General features: G+C 47.0%; 1 protein-coding gene across 4 annotated transcripts in view; it reads right to left on the bottom strand.

Annotated features, from left to right (window-relative positions):
- The window catches only part of zc3h7a (zinc finger CCCH-type containing 7A), a 105,138-nt gene extending 84,640 nt beyond the window's left edge, over nt 1-20,498 (bottom strand). The window contains exons 1-2 of one of the 4 annotated variants that reach the window (XM_072481694.1): nt 20,339-20,498; nt 11,219-11,324 (exon numbers count right to left, since the gene is read on the bottom strand). In XM_072481694.1, coding sequence (XP_072337795.1) covers nt 11,219-11,324; nt 20,339-20,393 — 161 coding nt within the window. In that variant the 5' untranslated portion in view covers nt 20,394-20,498. Of the gene's footprint in view, nt 1-11,218; nt 11,325-19,166; nt 19,468-19,714; nt 19,941-20,338 lie in introns of those variants that run through there. The other 3 variants (XM_072481697.1, XM_072481695.1, XM_072481696.1) reach the window with 3 other exon arrangements.
- Between the last annotated feature and the right edge of the window lie 367 nt (nt 20,499-20,865).

Here is a 20,865-nt window from a genome sequence, read left to right as displayed (position 1 = left end):
GGTTCCTGCATGTTAACAATCCAGTAACTTCTCCTGAGAACTGCATGCATATAGACATCGGGTAAGAATCAAATTGGGTGCAGCTACAGCACTCCACATGGTTACAGAATTTTGTTGATAATGACTGTCAGGACTTGTGTGTGAATAATTGCCACTTGGGGAAGTGCATCTTAGTCGGTCACTGTTTTCAGCAGAGGGGAGGGATTGGCCAGTAAAATAGAAGAAAAAAAGTGACTGCGAACATTTTAGTAATGTGGCGCGAGTTTTCAACTCAATGGAGGCAGGCATGTTCTTGGTGCTTCCAGCAATCTAAGAATCTGACTTATTACTACTAGTTTCCAAGCTGCCCTCACTAGATTTATTATAATCGACACAATTTTAATTAGGTCTCCTTATATTACTTAATTTACGGGCCGATAAAAAAAGCTGAAGTTTTCTGAAGGAATAAATTATCAAAGTAATTTTTGCCTTCAGATATTGTGCCCTTTATTGTGATGAAGTGCTCTTTAATTTACCTGAATGAAATTCCGCCCATGGTAAAGTCAATTCACTTCATAATTTATCGACAAAACAGAAATAATACCAACAAAGGAATAAGTCAGCTAACACTGTACACTGGAGATATGTGGTAGACACCATACCAAAATCTTTAAAACCCATCAACCAAAATACAAAAATCTGCCTGATACCAAGAATAAACACTAACAGCAAATGACATTATCAAACAACACTAACTTAATAACTTGATAGCCCAGATCTTCACATCACTAACCATTGACCCAAGATATGTGTCCCTGTGGAAGTTCCAAAGCTCTGACCTCCGTGGGAAGTCTGGAATTCCAATGGGCAATTCCCCTGCTCCCCAGGACCCTCTCAGATTAGATGTCTCAGACTCCAGGGTCAGAAATTTTGAACAGTTCTGCAGTACTTACCTGGACGGTTACCCAGGAAATGTTCGACAGATTGAAACTTAAGTCTAACTCCTGGTTAACTACAGACCTCCAAACCCCCACCACCTCCTGACCCAGCTACCCCTCCCAACCACAGTAGCCCCCAACCACCTAACTTTGCCTCTGGCACAATTTGACCAGCCCGACACAACCCAATTAGCCCTCGAATAAATGTGCCTACCCACCCGACCACTTGACTATCCCCCCTTACCTTAACCTGACGAGCACTCCCAACACGGCCTGACCGCCCCCAACCCACTCGCCACCCTACTTACCTCACCTACCAATTCATTCATTTGCAGCAATCTGACATAGAATCATAGAAGTTTACAGCATGGAAACAGGCCCTTCGGCCCAACCAGTCCATGCCGCCCAGTTTTTACCATTAAGCTAGTCCCAGTTGCCCGCACTTGGCCCATAACCCTCTGTACCCATCTTACCCATGTAACTATCTAAATGTTTTTTAAAAGACACAATTGTACCCGCCTCTACTACTACCTCTGGCAGCCCATTCCAGACACTCACTACCCTCTGAGTGAAGAAATTGCCCCTCTGGGCCCTTCTGAATCTCTCCCCTCTCACCTATGCCCTCTAGTTTTAGACTCCCCTACCTTTGGGAAAAGATGTTGACTATCTACCTTATCTATGCCCCTCATTATTTTATAGACCTCTATAAGATCACCCCTAAGCCTCCTACGCTCCAGGGAAAAAAGTCCCAGTCTATCCGGCCTCTCCTTATAACTCAAACCATCAAGTCCCGGCAACATCCTAGTAAATCTTTTCTGCACTCTTTCCAGTTTAATAATATCCTTTCTATAATAGGGTGACCAGAATTGCACACAGTATTCCAAGTGTGGCCGTACCAATGTCTTGTACAACTTCAACAAGACGTCCCAACTCCTGTATTCAATGTTCTGACCAATGAAACCAAGCATGCCGAATGCCTTCTTCACCACCCTGTCCACCTGCGACTCCACCTTCAAGGAGCTATGAACCTGTATTGCTGAACTGCATCTATCCGGGCCTATATGTTACCAGTGGGGCTTCATCCACAATTTCCTGTAGTTCACCCAGATCATTTGCCATACAACATCTACATCAATCAACGGCATATTTTCTTCTTTTTTAAAAATATATTTTATATTAAAGTTTTCAAACACAATTTTTCCGCCTTACAAATCAACAGAAAATAACTAGTAACATTATTTAAATAAAATAGTGAACTAACAAAGTAACAAAATTAGTGCTCCCCCCCCCCCCCCCCCGGGCTGCTGCTGACGATCTATTTTCCCTTAACGTTCCGCGAGATAGTCAAGGAGCGGTTGCCACCGCCTGGAGAACCCCTGAACCGATTCTCTCAACGCAAACTTCATCCGTTCCAGTTTTATGAACACTGCCATATAGTTTATCCAGGCCTCCACGCCGGGGGGGTTTCGCTTCCTTCCACATGAGTAAGATCCTTCGCCGGGCTACCAGGGACGCAAAGGCCAGAATATCGGCCTCTTTCGCCTCCTGCACTCCCGGCTCCTCCGCTACCCCAAATATAGCTAACCCCCAGCCTGGCTTGACCCAGACCTTCACCACCTTTGAAATCACTCTTTCACTCTTGCCACTCCCCTCCAGTACTCATCCAGTGCCGGACACGACCAAAACATATGTGTGTGGTTCGCCGGGCTTCCCAAGCACCTCCCGCACCTGTCCTCCACTCCGAAGAACCTGCTCAGTCTTGCTCCCGTCATGTGTGCTCTGTGTAGTACCTTGAATTGTATCAGGCTAAGCCTGGCACACGAGGAAGAGGAATTTACCCTACTTAGGGCATCAGCCTACAGACCCTCCTCAATCCCCTCCCCCAGCTCTTCTTCCCATTTTCCCTTCAGCTCCTCTACCAGCGCCTCCCCCTCGTCTCTCATCTCCGGATATATTTCGGACACTTTGCCCTCCCTGACCCATACCCCGGAAATCACTCTGTCCTGGATCCCCTGTGTCGGGAGCAGCGGAAATTCCCTCACCTGTGGCCTCGTAAACGCCCTCACTTGCATGTATCTAAAGATATTCCCCGGGGGCAACTCATACTTTTCCTCCAGCGCTCCCAGGCTCGCGAACGTCCTGTCAATGAACAAATCTCTCAGTCTCTGAATTCCTGCCCGATGCCAGCTATGGAACCAAACCTATGGTTGTTCCTGACCGGGGACCACACCGAGGCACCCGTCACACCCCTATGTCGCCTTCATTGCTCCCAGATCCTTAAGGTTGCCACCACCACTGGGTTCGTGGTATACCTTTTCGGGGAGAGCGGTAGCGGCGCCGTAACCAGCGCCTTTAGGCTCGTTCCTTTACAGGACACCATCTCCAGCCTCTTCCACGCCGCCCCCTCTCCATCACTCATCCACTTGCGAACCATCGCCACATTGGCGGCCCAGTAATAATCCTCCAGATTCAGCAACGCCAGTCCCCCTCTGTCCCTGCTGCGCTGCAGGAACCCCCTCCTTACCCTCGGGGTCTTCCCTGCCCACACGAAACTCATCACACTCCTATCTATTTTCTTAAAAAAGGCCTTAGTGATCAAAATGGGGGGACATTGAAACACAAAAAGAAATGTGGGAGGACCATCATCTTGACCGCCTGCACTCTGCCCGCCAGTGAGAACAGCAGCATATCCCACCTCTTGAAATCCTCCTCCATCTGCTCCACCGGCCGCGTCAGATTGAGTTTGTGTAAAGTTCCCCAGCTCCTGGCTACCTGAAATCCCAGATATCGGAAACTCCTTTCCGCTCTCCTTAACGGCAAGCCATCTATCCCTCTTCCCTGGTCCCCGGGGTGCACCACGAAAAGCTCACTCTTCCCCATATTAAGCTTATATCCCGAAAAATCTCCAAACTCCCTCAATATCTGCATAACCTCTGTCATCCCCTCCACAGGATCCGCCACATACAGCAGTAGGTCATCTGCGTAGAGTGACACTCGGTGTTCCGCTCCCCCTCTAACCAACCCCTCCATTTCCTAGAGTCTCTCAACGCTATGGCCAGTGGTTCAATTGCCAGCGTGAACAGTAATGGGGACAGGGGGCACCCCTCCCTTGTTCCCCTGTGTAACCGAAAATACTCCGATCTCTGCCGATTTGTGACTACACTTGCCACTGGGGCCCCAGAGAGGAGTTTGACCAAACTGACAAACCCCTCCCCGAACCCAAACCTCCCATAGATACTCCCACTCTACCCTATCGAATGCCTTCTCTGCATCCATCGCTGCCACTATCTCTGCCTCCCCCCCCGCTTAGTAAGATTGAAACCAACGGTCATTTATTATGTACAGCAATCAATACTTACACAATAATCCTACTATCTATATCAAAGCCTACCACTACTGGCCAATACTTAACTTTAGGAGATGGCCCACCAGGTCAGGGAAACGAATGGTTTATCGAATTGGATCAGGCCCGCGGGATTCAAAAGGCTGATACGAGTCGATGGCTAGGAATCTCTATCGGGTAACGATCGCTGGAGTCAGACTTACTGTTTCTGGTCGATGTTCTTGCGAAGGTTGCGAGCAGGTGAAGAAGGGAGAGAGAGAGAGAGATCTGAACTTGGCCCCTCACTTTATAGGGCCATGGGGCTTTCCGCCTCTCGGGGCGGCCCTTGACCCTGAGTCCCAAGTGATTGGACTTGTTCCCAATCACTGGGTTCGATATGCTCCAATAATGGGGCGATTCCTCGATCGGGGGGTGGTCGTTCACCTGTCTTTGTTTCGGCCACTGCAGGCGCCGACAGGTCTGGCCCGGCATTCAATTGCTAATATGTTGCAATTGTTCCCGGGGATAGCCGATTAAACTGCAGATGTCTGGGTTGATGTGCTGCTAATAGTCTTGAGTATCGATCTGGGCCGACTTCCCCAGAGCCGAATACGCTATTCTGTCTGCAGCTGTCCGTTTGTGTCCTGTTGGCTGCTTTTCCCATCAGCCTTTTCGGTTAGCCATTTTAAATCGGGTTTTGGCCAAATTAATCGGGAATCAGCCATTTTAGGTGGCTACACTTTGCCCTCTTTTTTCTCCTTGTAAGCCCTAACGGAGATCAACTCTCCCCTAACCACCGCCTTCAGCGCTTCCCATACTACCCCAACCTGGACCTCACCATCATCATTGGCCTCCAGGTAACTCTCAATACATCCCCGCGCCCTTCCACAGAACCCCTCATCCGCCAATAGACCCACATCCAGTCGCCAGAGTGGGCGCTGTTCCCTCTCCTCTCCTAGTTCCAGATCCACCCAGTGCGGGGCATGGTCTGAAACGGCTATGGCCGAATACTCCATTCCTACCACCCTCAAAATCAGTGCCCTGCTCAAAACAAAGAAATCTATCTGGGAGTATACCTTATGGACATGGGAGAAAAAGGAAAACTCTTTGGCCAACGGCCTGGCAAATCTCCACGGATCCACTCCCCCCATTTGCTCCATAAACCCCCTGAGCACCTTGGCCGCTGCCGGCCTTCTTCCGGTCCTGGATCTAGACCGGTCTCACCCTGGATCCAGCATGGTATTGAAATCCCCCCCCATTACCAGGCTTCCTACCTCCAGGTCCGGGATGCGTCCCAGCATCCACTCCATAAATCCAGCGTCGTCCCAGTTCGGGGCATATACATTTACCAGCACGACCTTCTTTCCCTGCAATCTACCACTCACCATCACATATCTACCACCGTTGTCCACCACTATATTCCTAGCCTCGAACGACACCCGTTTCCCCACCAATATCGCCACCCCTCTATTTTTCACGTCCAACCCTGAGTGGAACACCTGTCCCACCCATCCTTTCCTTAACCTAACCTGATCCGCCACCTTCAGATGCGTCTCCTGAAGCATGACCACGTCTGCCTTCAGTCCTTTTAAGTGCGCGAACACTCGGGCCCTCTTAATCGGCCCATTTAGGCCTCGCACATTCCACGTGAGCAGCCGGATTGGGGGCTGGGCTGCCCCCCCCCCCCGGCCGACTAGCCATCCCCTATTCTAGGCCAGTCCCATGTCCAGGTCCCGCCCACCCACTCGTCCCCCAGGCGGCGCACTCCCGTCCCGACCACCTCTTCCCTTGCTAGCTCCCTCTCGCTCCCAGCAGCAGCAACCCAGTTCATAGAATATCATAGAATTTACAGTGCAGAAGGAGGCCATTCGGCCCATCGAGTCTGCACCGGCTCTTGGAAAGAGCACCCTACCCAAGGTCAACACCTCCACCCCATCTCCACAACCCAGTAACCCCACCCAACACCAAGGGCAATTTTGGACACCAAGGGCAATTTAGCATGGCCAATCCACCTAACCTGCTCATCTTTGGACTGTGGGAGGAAACCAGAGCACCCGGAGGAAATCCACGCACACACGGGGAGAATGTGCAGACTCCGCACAGACAGTGACCCAAGCCGGGAATCGAACCTGGGACCCTGGAGCTGCGAAGCAACTGTGCTAACCACTGTGCTACCGTGCTGATCGTCAGGGCATTCATAGTAACAATCGTTTGCCAACCACCCAGTATTCTCAAGTGTTATTCGCGAATGAGACGCACGAGGAGTTCAGCGTTTTGCTTTACCATCGGAGTTTCTTCCACTGTGGACACAGAATCTAGCAGCTCGTCCAGATCATCTCCTATTTTGTCACCATCAGATAAGTCTAAACATGATTCGGGCACCGGCGTCCACATTTCTCAGTGTCCCCCCGTCAAGAAGAGAAAAAAAACCCGTCTATCGTCCCGATACTGTGAACCTCCCTTTCCCCAATTTACATTTCTGTACATCAACATCGTCATCTCCCGCACAGCATCAGTCCCTCAGTTTTGGTCCAATTTCTCTTCTTGGATGAAGGTCCATGCCTCGTCCGACGTTTCAAAGTAGTAATGTCTATCTTGGTGCGTGATCCACAATCACGCCGACTGCAGCATCCCAAACTTTATTTTCTTCTTGTGACGTACCGCCTCGGCCCGATTAATACTGGCTCTCCTTTGCGCCACCTCCGCGCTCCAGTCCTGATACACTCGTATCACCGCATTCTCCCACCTGCTACTCCGTACCTTCTTGGCCCAGCTCAAAACAGCCTCTCTGTCGGTGAAGCGGTGAAATCTCACCACTATCGCCCTTGGTGGTTCTCCAGCCTTGGGTCTCCTCGCAAGGACCCGGAGAGCCCCTTCCACCTCCAGGGGGCCCCGAGGGGGCCTCAGCTCCCATTAGCGAATGGAGCATCGTGCTCACATAAGCCCCAACGTCAGCTCCCTCCACTCCCTCGGGGAGACCCAGAATCCGGAGGTTCTTTTTCCTCTAGCTGTTCTCCAGGACTTTGAGCCTTTCGATACACCTCTTATGTAGCGCCTCGTGCGTCTCCAATTTTACCGCTAGGCCCAGAATCTCATCCTCGTCCTCAGCTGCCTTCGCCTTCACCCCACGGAGCTCTATCGCTTGGGCCTTTTGCATTTCTTTTAGCCCTTCGATTGCCAGTAACATCGGCGCCAACACCTCCTTCTTTAATTCCTCCACACACCGTCGGAGAAATTCCTGCTGGTCCGGGCCCCGTGTCGTCTGGGATCCATCCGTCGCCATCTTGCTTCTTCCTTCTCTTCTCTGCCGCTGCTCCAAAGGATCCTTCGCAATCTGGCTACTACCACCGATCCTTTCCATACACACCAGGGGGGACTCCTTACTTCGTCACCCCACACTGGGTTTGGTCCGAAAAAAGTTTCCGTTGGGGCTCCCAAATAGAGCCCAAAAGTCCGTTAGAACGGGAGCTGCCGAAACGTGCGGCTTAGCAGTGCATCGCCGCAACCGGAAGTCCACGGCATATTTTCTGTGAGGTTGACAAATAAAGGGTCAGACGAAAGCATAATGGGATCATTTTGCCATGCAAACTGTGACATCAAGCAAGTTGCTTCCATCACAGCAGAATGTTATATAACACACACCATTTGCCACCAACAACGCGTCCACCAAAACAAAGTGATTAGGGAAACAAAACTGCTTTTCAGCAGTTCACCAACGTGATCCATCTGCTGCCAACATAATCAGATCTAATCAGAGGACATGACCTGGAACGTCAGCTCAGTTTCGCTCTTCACAGATACCGTCAGACCTGCTGAGTATTTCCAGCATTGTCTGGTCTTATAAAAATCGGTGGATAAAAGTAAATGACTGCGGATGCTGGAAACTGAAACCAAAATAGAAAAATGCTGGAAAATCTCAGCAGGTCTGGCAGCATCTGTAAGGAGAGAAAAGAGTGAATGTTTTGAGTCCAGATGACTCTTTGTCAAAGCTTATATAAATCTGTCTGGGCTTCAAGGCCTCAAGTATGAGCGACAATGTGAAATTTATGACAATCTGTAGTAATCAATTAGATAAAAATATACAAATAAGCATTGTGAGGCAAACAGTTCTTACCCATTTTATTATATAATATATATAAATAAATAAATGTAGTTACAAAAAAGCTGGGAAGTCAAACGTTCCTTTGATAGAATTTTTCAAAACTTCACACCTGCAGTCCACACAATTACTGGAAATATTATTGAACATGCCACACAGGGTGTATGTAACTAGTTGGCTGGAAAAAAGAAAACTGAAAATCTGTATTTGCAAGCAGCTGAGGTATTTGATTTTTGAACTGTTCCTAATTCTATTACCGATTAATTTATACTTACCAAAAAGACACTCATCCAGGCAAGTGGAGAGTATTCCATCACACTCCTGACTTGTGACTTGTCGATGGTAGACAGGCTTTGGGGAGTCAGGAGGCGAGTTACTCGACGGAGAATTTCATGCTTCCGACCTGCTCCTGGAGTCACGGTATGTATATGGCTAGTCCAGTTCAGTTTCTAGTCAATGGTAACTCCCCCCAGGGTGTTAAAAATTGGGGATTCAGCAATGGTAATGCCAGTGAATGTCATGGGGTGATGGTTAGCTAGCTCTGGTTGGAGATGGGTCATTGCCTGGCACTTGTGTGATATGAGAACTCTGTGCGGAGTCTGCACGTTCTCCCCGTGTCTGCGTGGGTTTCCTCCGGGTGCTCCGGTTTCCTCCCACAGTTCAAAGACGTGCAGGTTAGGTGGATTGGCCATGATAAATTGCCCTTGGTGACCAAAAAAGGTTAGGAGGGGTTATTGGGTTACGGGGATAGGGTGAAAGTGAGGGCTTAAGTGGGTCGGTGTAGACTCGATGGGCCGAATGGCCTCCTTCTGCACTATGTTCTATGAATGTGACTTCACATTTCTCAGCCCAAGTCTGGATATTGTCCAGGTCTTGCTGCATTGCGACATGGACTGCTTCAGTGTCTGAGGAGTCACGAATGGTGCTGAACATTGTGCAATCATCAGCAAACCTTATGACCATATGATGGAGGAAACGTCATTGGTGAAGTTGCAGAAAATGGTTGAGCCGAGGACACTAACTTGAGGAACTCCTGCAGTGATATCCTGGAATTCAGATGATTGACCGCCAACAACCACAACCATCTTCCTTTGTGCATTCCTTCCAGCATTTTATGAAGACAAGGCTGAGGAATTCCCAACAATCTTCAGCCAGAAGTGCCGAGTGGATGATCTATCTCGGTTCTCCTCCAGAGGACCCCAGCAACTCAGAGGTCAGTCTTCAGCCAATACCATTCACTCCATATGATATCAAGAAACGGCTGAAAGCACTGGATACTGCAAAGGCTAAGGGACCTGACAACATTCCAGCAATAGTACTGAAGACTTGTGCTCCTGAACTTGCCACACCCCTAGCCAAGCTGTTCCAGTATAGCTACAACACTGGCATCTACCTGGTAATGTGGAAAATTGCCAAGGCATGTCCTATATACACAAGAAACAGGACAAATCCAACCCAGCCAGTTACCACCCTATCAGTCTACTCTCCAGCATTTGCCAAACCCACGGGAGGAATCATCAACAGTGCTATCAAGCAGCACTTACTCAGCAATAATCTGCTCACAGACGCTCAGTTTGGGTTCCGCCAGGGTCACTCAACTCCTGGCCTCACCATAGCCTTGGTTCAAACATGGACAAAAGAGCTGAATGCCAGAGGTGAGGTGAGAGTGACTGCCCTTGACATCAAGACAGCATTTGACAGAGTATGGCATCAAGGAGCCCCAGCTAAACTGGAGTCAGTGGGAATCAGGGGGAAAACGCTCCAATGGTTGGAGTCATACCTGGCACAAAGGAAGATGGCTGTGGTGGTTGGAGGTCAATCATCGCAGCTCCAGGACATCACTGCAGAAGTTACTCAGGGTAATGTCCTCGGCCCAACCATCTTCAGCTGCTTCATCAAAGACCTCTCTTCCATCATAAGGTTAGAAGTGGGGGTGTTTGCAGATGACTGCACAATGTTCAGTAACCATTCGCGACTCCTCAGATAATGCAGCAGTCCATGTCCAAATGCAGCAAAACCTGGACAATACCCAGGCTTGGGATGACCAAGTGGCAAGTTACATTCATGCCACACAAGTACCAGGCAATGATTATCTCCTTCATGAGAGGATTCAACCACCGCCCCTTGACATTCAATGGCATTACCATCGCTGAATCCCCCACTATTAACATCCCGGGGTTACCATTGATCAGAAACCGAATTGGACTAGCCATATTAATACTGTGGGTACCAGGGCAGGTCAAAGGCTAGCAATCCTACGGCAAGTAACTCACCTCCTGACTCCATCATCTACTGTCCACCATCTACAAGGCACAAGTGTAATGGAATACTCTCCACTTGCCTGGATGAGTGTAGCTCCAACACTCAAGAAGCTCAACACCATCCAGGACAAAGCAGCCCGCTTGATTGCTCCCCCTTCCACAAACATTCAAACCCTTCACCACCTCGAACAGTGGCATCCGTGTGTACCATCTACAAGATGCACTGCAGTAACTCACCAAGGTTCCTTAAGACAGCACCTGCCAAACCACGACTGCTACCATCTAGAAGGACAAGAGCAGCAGATACCTGGGAGCCCCACCTCCTGGAGGTTCCCCTCCAAGTCACTCACCCTGTCTTGGAAATATATTGCCGTCCCTTCACTATCGCTGGGGCAATATCCTGTAACTCCCTCCCCAACAGCACAGTGGATGTACCTACACCTCAAGGGCTGCAGCAGTTCAAGAAGGCAGCTCACCACCACCTTCTGAAGGGCAACTAGGGATGGGCAATAAATGCTGGCGTAATCAGGGACTCCCGCATCCGGTAAATTAATTTTTTTAATGTTTAAAAACTTTGGTGAACAGTAAATTTCAGCACATTGCATAGGAAGATACTTACTGGATAAACTGTAGTCCTTTCTGAATTTCATGCCACCTATTACTTCTGTCCTTGGGTACATTGGACATGTTATCCTTTACATCCAATTCCTCTAATGACGCAGATTCTGAGTCAGAAAGGAAAACGATAAATCATAAAAAGCCACACAAATTATTTCTCATGTTCTCCTTATTTCCTAACACTACAAAGTTTAATTATATATTTTTTTACAAATTCGTACATATTGAATGCACTAGATTTTATATCAGCATTGTTTTTCTCATGTTTTAAATGGCAATCAAAATTCATGATTAGGGCATGTAAAATGCCACAATACACTTTCAAACTTTGTCAGAGCTTCTCAAGTTTTAGCCCTATGACTCAAGGTTTTCCTTAAACATTTCACATATCTGTCTCAGGCATCTATGACTGAGGCTCAAGACCATATACTATGACTATCCGAAGCAAACAACCACGGCTCGTGTTCAGAAAACTATGGTAGTTTTAAGAGATTTATATTTGTATTGCGAATCATTAGAAATAAGTTACAGTTTGAAGTGTATTTAAGTTAATGCTGCTGTGCCTGGAAGGGTAAAACCTATCATTAGTTTCATGCTGGACAAAGATGTTAGTATGTGTGGGGGTTGGTTGAGTTCCAACTGTGTTTCTCCGCTGCTTAGAGTGGAGTTAAGGTGTGAAGAATAAATAGAATACACAGGGGTTGCTTCGCAATTGGAGGCCCTTGTAAGGTAAAAAAAAAACATTTAAGTTTTAGCTGGCTATATTGCAGTTTGAGACAGGACATTGGGGATTGAACAATCCCCAATTCTGCCAGATTCTGCCAATTCAACTCTGCCAGAAGACAGGGCAGGACGGGAGTTGCAAAAAGGCAGGCTTCCTAAAATACAAGTTACAGTACAGATAACCGAAGAATTGGAACACAAAGAAATTAAGACAACTGAAGAGGACAGGAATCAAGGTACTGCTGAGTTAAAGAGACAATTGCAGTAACCACATTTCAAGTGGGGCAGCAGACTTCAAATGTAAATCCAAGGTCTCATGCTATTTTAATACAGTCTGTGAATCGAGAGTTAAAGCAATTGCGAAGTTTGTACAGCAGTCAAGACAATAAATCCTAAAAAGGGTTGGTGCAAAATCCTGGACTGATTTGCTGATAAAAATGGAGTGAAAGCTTGGTTTCAAAGTGACATTTGTAAAACCTGGACTGGATTTCGGAATACAAACCACTAAAGGAAAGCAATTTGAAAGAAGATTTTAAAGATTTTGGGAGTGGTGTTTGGAAAAACTCATGTGACAATCATGCGAGGGTGGAATTCTGAGGAGAAATCTACAGACACTAACTTGGGTTCAGAGCAGAGTGCATGTATTTTTCCAGTCACCATCCAATATTTTCATGTTTAAATGTTTATCTTGTTGTTAAAACTAATTAGCAATCCTGCGACTCTGATCCTCCGCATTTTATTTTTTTTAAACGTTATGGTCTTTTGAGCCAGGGTTCCATTCTGGGGTCATCCTGTCCAGTTGTGGAATCAAACTGGGATCATAATACTTGTTATGTACAGAAATGAGAAACAGGAAATGCTGGAAACCATCAGCCAGGCTGACAGCATTTGCAAAGTGAGAAGCAGAGACCTGACAAAGGGTCACTGACCTGAAATGAGAACTCTGTGTCTCAACACATGCTGTCAGACCTGATGAATATCACCAGCATTTTCTGTTTACTTCAGATTTTCACCATTCGCAGTATTTTTCTTTCGTTATATGCTGTATGACTCAAGGCTGCTCACCATAGAAGCAGAGTTGACAGCAGATGGACGGTGTCTGTGTCGACTCTTTGCAAGAGAAATTCAAAACCAACCCGAATGCTATGATTCCTCATAACTCTTTTTGCTCCATGCACCCAATTATAAAACCCCTAATGCTGAACCATAATATGGAAAAAGAAAACATACTTCGTCAATTTCCCCTGGGCTTACCAAAAAAAAACTTCAACCAATTTATAGCAGTGCTGGCATAGATATTCCAGTTACATTCAAGATCAATTAAATATCAATTAAATATAAACAACACTTTTCCATCCTGAGTAAATGTACTGTCTTGAATCTCACAATCACTAAATATTTATCCTTCAGTTTAGCAGCAACACGGGGCAATGCTTTTGCATCTTGCTCCCTATTATATAAAAAGGTTAATGGCATTAAGCAATCAATAACAAAAGCTATAATACAAGTAAGCCATCAAAACTCCAAAAAGCCATTTGACTGATAATGATGAGCACAATTGTCAAACTTGAATACTGGGAAGGACAGCGAGTACACAAACCAATCATGTTATATTCTAATCTTCAGCACTGTATCTCTTTCAGATAGACACTTGTGATATTTTAATAAGCATTCTGCATCCCTCTTAACTGTTACAACTAAGAAAGCATATCCATCCCAAGCAATTTTAATCATTGTAAAAACAAATTAGCACAATACTTTCAAGCAATTAACATCAGAAGGTTCATGCCAAGTGAGCAGAATAAGCAAAACAAAACCTTTAAAAAGAAGATTTTAAGCTATTAAAAGAACAGTTTCTTTCTGGAGTTCCACAAATTCTACTAAAACATGGATACAGAAGGGCCAAAAAGTTGCACATCAACCTAGTAGAAAATAGAACAATTTTTTTCAAATATAAAAGTACCTTGCTGAATTACTATACAACAGATTACAATGCCAACGATCAATAAACAGATGCAACGGCAAGTCGCACCATAATGAAAGTAAATATTAAGCCAAACATGATCATTGAATTCCGTAATACTATATATATTTTTTCAAATATTTTTATTAGGGTTTTGACATTTAATTGTAAGCTTTACATAACAGGTACTATGGTTCTTCAGGCAGTAATGTACAAGCAAACTTTCTTCATCTCTGCCTGTCCTGTGTTTTCCTTGGGTGCAACCCCTCCCCCCCCCACCCCCACCCCCACCCCAATGTTCTTCTCCCTTTCCTTTCTATTCCTTATTTAGTGACGTGTCTCTCCCCCACCCCACTTTATTGGTTGCTGGTTACATCTCCAAACCTCCCTCCCCCAACTTTATTAGTTGCTGGTTATGAACAGGTCTTTGAACAAGTTGGTGAACACCTCCCACGTCTTGTGGAAGCCTTCCCCCGATCCTCAGATTGTCTATTTTTATTTTCTTCAGCCTGAGAACGGACAGACAGTCTGCAGCCTTGGATGGTGTAGCCAAGTAGGAGACTCCGGCAGGCGATCAGGGAAGCAAAGATTAGGGCGTCAGCCCCCCTTCCCGTGAAGAGCACTGGCTGCTCTGATACCCCGTAGATTGCCACCATGGGCACGGCTCCAACCGTACTCTCACAACCCTGGACATGGCCTCAAAGAAGGATGTCCAGTACCCAACAAGTCTGGGGTAAGATCAGAACATGTTGGCGGTGTGGTTGGCTGGGCCTCCCGGGCAACACTCACACTTGTCCTCCATCCCGGGAACAACCCACTCATTTGTATTCTGGTTAGGTGTGTCCTGTGCACCACCTTTAGCTGTGTTAGGCTCAGCCCTGCGCATGTGGAGGTGAAGTTTGCCCTGTGCAGTGCTTCGATCCAGAGTCCTCCTTCTATTTCCCTGTCTAGCTCTTTCTCCCATTTCTTTCTCGTCTCGTCCAGGGGTGAGCGTACCTTCTCCAATACATGTCCGCACAGTTCTCCTCTCCTCGTTCACCTGCTTTCAGTAGTTCTTCTAGTAATGAGTGTCCTCGCATACCTGGGGGTATGTCATTGTTTCCTTGAGGAGGAAGTTTTATCTGTTCATACCCTAGGTCATTCCTTTTTGTGATGTAACTTGCCTGTGAGATCCTCCAGTGTCGTTACTCTACCATCCGTGTACATGTCGCTAACCGCCAGCATCCCCCTTGTCCAGTCTCCAACTTTTGAAGGAGGTGTCCATTGTTGCGGGGGTGAACATGTGATTTTTGCAGATGGGGGCAATCTCAGTTTGTCCAAAGTGCTGTCTAATTTGGTTCCACAACTGGAGTTTTGGGGCGATGGGGAGGGTTGGGGGTGCGATCGCAGTCAGCGCTTGGGAGGATGTGCCCGTACAAGGGCTCTCCTCCATCCTGACCCACTCTGCTCCCGGTTACGTGACCCATCCCCGTACCCTTTCTGCGGTGGCCGCCAAGTGGTAGAACTGGAGGCTCGGCAGGGCAGACCTCCCACATGTAGGACCTTCCTCCTAATCCTCAGGTTCTTCCCTTCCCGCCCCAAACAAATGCCATGATTAGTTTGTCCACTGTGGTGAAAAAGGCCTTGGGGATGTAGATCTGGAGAGGTCTGAACAAGGAAGAGGAACCTGGGCAGTACTTTCATCTCGATAGTCTGCACTCTCCCTGCCAGGGAGAGTGGGAATGAGTCCCACCTCTGCAGGTCCTTTTTAACTTTCTCCACCAGACTCGTCAGGCTCCCATTATATATTATTTTAATACAACAAAAAGCCAGATGTCATTTTGCTAGATGCAAGACTTCATTTTTGCCAAAGATGCACAACAATCTTAAATCCTGTGTGCTTTTGAGTGTGAAACTAATCAAAACATTCCCATCTACAAAGTTCTCTACCTGTGATTTTGAAGAAACAAAGCTCTACCTTCACTTATAATTCTGCATTTCATTGTAAAGCATTAGCCTCCTTACAAAGCAGCCCATCGATCAATTTACCGTAAGCAAGGAATGCCAGGTCGGTTCCATATAATCACTAGGCAATAAAACAAAAGATGTAAGAGCTACTCTGCCCAGGATATATGGTTTAAACAAACAGCAACAGAATAGGGTCACTTCACACAAAATATTACAATAAGAAATTGCTTGTGGAATGGCACAGCTCCATTCCTTACCAAATAGACAGGAAAGCAGTGCAAATTGTGAAAAGCAATAAGAATTTGATATGGCGATCACGTCATAGTCATGTTCCTTAATGACTAGCTTGGGGAAATCCAGTCAATGCAACTCTGACTTCACAAGGTATGTTGTGTGTCTGTACAACTTTTACAGCAAAATCGATCTAACAAGATAGGCTTGCATCAGTCCATGTTTGAAACCTGAACAGTGTCAGTTTCAGGGTCTTGATGGCATATGCTGCAAATGGGGTCTCAACCCTCGAAAAAAATACAAACATATCATTTTGACAAGATTCTTCAACGCTCTTAGCAGATACCCATCTAGGTCCATCTCGTTTATGGATACAGTGAAACAAACCGAAGGATCTATTTATGTGCAACTGCAGGGCAACAGATCCAGAATTGCTGATCTGTCCAGAACTGAATTGTATTCAGATTACTTTAAATGCATTAGGCATTTGCTAGTTTGTGTGTTAGTTTGTCTCATAAGAACTAGGAGCAGGAGTAGGCCATCTGGCCCCTCGAGCCTGCTCCGCCATTCAATGAGATCATGGCTGATCTTTTGTGGACTCAGCTCCACTTTCCGGCATGAACACCATAAGCCTTAATCCCTTTATTCTTCAAAAAACTATCTATCGTTATCTTAAAAACATTTAATGAAGGAGCCTCAACTGCTTCAATGGGCAAGAAATTCCATACATTCACAACCCTTTGGGTGAAGAAGTTCCTCCTAAACTCAGTCCTAAATCTACTTCCCCTTATTTTGAGGCTATGCCCCCTAGTTCTGCTTTCACCCGCCAGTGGAAACAACCTGCTCGCATCTATCTCCTTCATAATTTTATATGTTTTTATAAGATCCCCCCCCGCATCCTTCTAAATTCCAACGAGTACAGTCCCAGTCTACTAAACCTCTCCTCGTAATCCAACCCCTTCACCTCTGGGATTAACCTAGTGAATCTCCTCTGCACACCCTCCAGTGCCAGTACATCCTTTCTCAGGTAAGGAGACCAAAACTGAACACAATACTCCAGGTGTGGCCTCACTAACACCTTATACAATTGCAGCATAACCTCCCTAGTCTTAAACTCCATTCCTCTAGCAATGAAGGACAAAATTCCATTCGCCTTCTTAATCACCTGTAAACCAACTTTTTGCGACTCATGCACTAGCACACCCAGGTCTCTCTGCACAGCAGCATGTTTTAATATTTTATCATTTAAATAATAATCCCTTTTGCTGTTATTCCTACCAAAATGGATAACCTCACATTTGTCAACATTGTATTCCATCTGCCCATTCACTTAACCTATCCAGATCCCTCTGCAGACTTCCAGTATCCTCTGCACTTTTTGCTTTACCACTCATCTTAGTGTCGTCTGCAAACTTGGACACATTGCCCTTGGTCCCCAACTCCAAATCATCTATGTAAATTGTGAACAATTGTGGGCCCAACACTGATCCCTGAGGGACACCACTAGCTACTGATTGCCAACCAGAGAAACACCCATTAATCCCCACTCTTTGTTTTCTATTAATTAATCAATCCTCTATCCATGCTACTACTTTACCCTTAATGCCATGCATCTTTATCTTATGCAGCAACATTTTGTGTGACACCTTTCTGGAAACCCAGATATACATCCATTGGCTCCCTGTTATCTACCGCACTGGTAATGTCCGCAAAAATATCTCCTTCAGGAAATGAATATCACAGAGCAATAGGATGCAAATCTTGCTATTATTTAAAGGCTTTTTGTTGTACAACTGGAAAATAATGCAGAATGAAAGGCTAGCAATCTCTCAGGCACAAAATAAATCCTCAAAAGTATCAGATCACATTACAGAATTGTTACAGCACAGGAGACAATTCTGTCAGTTCTATCGTTGCATTATTGCTCAGAGAGCCAGAGCAGACAGAATGCCTCCCCCACTTTTCCCCATAATAGGCTCACATTAACACTGCAATTAAATTACTGTGAAAATCCCCGTGTCGCCACACTCCCAAGATCTGTTTGGGTACACAGAGAGAATTCACCTAATAAGCTCGTCTTTCGGGACTTGTGGGAGGAAATCGGAGCACCCAGAGGAAACCCAGGCAGACACGGGGAGAACGTGCAGACTCCAGTCACCCAAGGTCACAATTGAACCTGGGTCCCTGGCGCTGTGAGGCAGCGGCGCTAACCACCCCTGTAACCTCCTCCAATTTTGGTCCCTTGCACGTCTCATTCCTTTAGCTGCCGAGGTTTGGAACTCCTTCCCTAAACTGACTTCGTTAGGGAGTTCTTTAAAACTTACTTGTCCTAATACCCCAAATTTTGATTCATCATTGCTTTTGTGAAAGTGAACCATTTGGCTATAAGGGAGTTATATAAATGCAAGTATTGGAATGAATATATATGTATGTATATATCATAGAATTCACAGTGCAGAAGGAGGCCATTCGGCCCATCGAGTCAGCACCGGCTCTTGGAAAGAGCACCCTACCCAAGGTCAACACCTCCACCCTATCCCCATAACCCAGTAACCCCACCCAACACTAAGGGCAATTTTGGACACTAAGGGCAATTTATCACGGCCAATCCACCTAACCTGCACATCTTTGGATTGTGGGAGGAAACCGGAGCACCCGGAGTAAACCCACGCAGACGAGGGGAGAACGTGCAGACTCCGCACAGACAGTGACCCAAGCCGGAATCGAACCTGGGACCCTGGAGCTGTGAAGCAATTGTGCTATCCACAATGCTACAGTGCCATATATAATATATATGCAAACAAATATAAACTATACATATATCTAATTCCAAACTTTGGTTTCCCTACTTGGTAGAAAATATCAAAGAGCAAAATAAAAACATGTCCCAGATTTGTTTTTGCAACTTGACATACTGGAAAGGAGCTGCGTGAAAAATAAACTTTATTACATTGCATTTCAAATATATAACCTGCAGAATAACACGGGGATCACACTAAAAATGTGAAATTATATCACCCAAATTCCTGGACTTTTTTTTGGGGGGGGGGGGGGGAAGAGGTAACGCTGAACGCCCGCTATTTACCCTCAGGTGAAGCACAAAGTTCTCCATGAGCGAGCGCGGTCCAGAGTGGCGCCCGCCGCCATATTCCGGTGGCGGCCTCTCAACTTCAGCCCGGGGCTCTGCGGCCTTGTCGACGCTTTCGGCAGCCGGGGCCGCATTCTACGCACTGAACCCCCTCCCTCCCCTCGGCCGGGGGTGGGGGGACCGACCACCCGGCGCTCCCCTCCCCGTTCAAGAAGTCCACCAACCGGCCCCCGGGAACGGGCCGACTGTCACCGAGCGAGCGATCCCTCCCAAAGCCGAGCTGCTGCAACCCGGCGGCGGTTGCCAGGGGGGCCCGGCGGCGGTTGCCAGGGGGGAGGGCCCGCTTTTGTTCGGCGGCTCGCGCGCCAAGAGGCTGGAGCTGCTGCAAGCTGCCCCAGGACGCGGTTGGGGCGAGGGGGGGCTGCAGCCGTTTTGGGAGTCGGGGGGAGCGACGTTTCACCCTCTCCTCTCCTATGCAAACCTGGCTGCCTGCAAAGCAAAGCCGGGGGGGGGTATAAAATCGACAGTGGGACGAACGCCTTTACCTGTGCTTGCTCGCTCGGTGCCTTTTGTCTTTCTGCCCTGTGGTTCGTGTCTGCCCTCCTCTCCGCTCTTTCTGCATGCACCTTATTTTATTTTTTTCTCCTGGACCAGTAACGTGTCTTTTCTCATTCTTCGCTGCAACAGCCGCCACCTACAGAGCGATAGTGAGCTCAAAACATTGCAAGTAGCGCTGCATGTGGAACAGGGCAACTCAAAACCTGGCAGTCAACATTAATTGCAACAGGAAGAGGGGGGGGGGGGGGGGGGTTGGTTACATCGTGTAAATCAAAACTCCAGCCCATCTCAAATTTTGTTGCTGAAATCACGCCATAAGGATTTTGAGTCCAGCACCTTTTCGTCTAGGTTCTGATTTGGCATTGCAAGGACGTTTGCAGTGGTTCAAAAACAACGTCCAGAAATCTATACGTTTTCAAAGTACCAGCATTTTTATTTTTTTTAAATGCCAGCCGATCCCAGAATGTTGCTCATTGCAAATTTGGCGGTTTTCTATTTTATAACCAAAAAGGTATATTAACTAACAGAAAATAGGAAAGGGGGGTAGGTCACCCGGGCCTTCAATAATGCAAAATAGATTACCGCTAAGGTGGAACTTTGTTTCAACTAACCTGTGCCTTTTCTTTTACTACCAGAGAGTGTAATCCCTTCAAATCCAGTGTGCATTTCTCTCGATTTAATTGGTATTTGAGCAGGAGCTTTTCCCGTTTGGAACGTGCTCCTCAGTTTCAAGGTGTAACTCTCAACAACCTAACCTAGCATTTGGAGATTGTTTTGCACTCGCTCGCCCGTGGAAAGTCATGTGCTTGAAAAGGAAGTGAATTTTAAGTGGCACGGCTCTAGCTGAGTGAACAGATATGTTGGGACAGGGTTGTCCTCTTTATCAGGGTTGAAGCACAAGGTGCAGAAGCAGTTGCTGGTAACGGGAAAGTGGACAGTCCTGTTGAGCAATTCATAGGAATGTAGAAAATAAGGACAGAATGGTGGCGCAGTGGGTTAGCCCTGCATCCTCAAGGTGCCAGGTCCGATCCCACCTCTGGGTCACTGTCCGTGTGGAGTTTGCACATTCTCCCCGTGTCTGCGTGGGTCTCGCCCCCACAACCCGAAAGAAGTGCAGGGTAGGTGGACTGGCCACGCT

Source organism: Scyliorhinus torazame, chromosome 17 (assembly GCF_047496885.1).
Source record: "Scyliorhinus torazame isolate Kashiwa2021f chromosome 17, sScyTor2.1, whole genome shotgun sequence".
NCBI lineage: Eukaryota > Metazoa > Chordata > Chondrichthyes > Carcharhiniformes > Scyliorhinidae > Scyliorhinus > Scyliorhinus torazame.
Note: the sequence above shows the minus strand (reverse complement) of the source record. Positions and strands in the feature narration are given on the sequence as shown.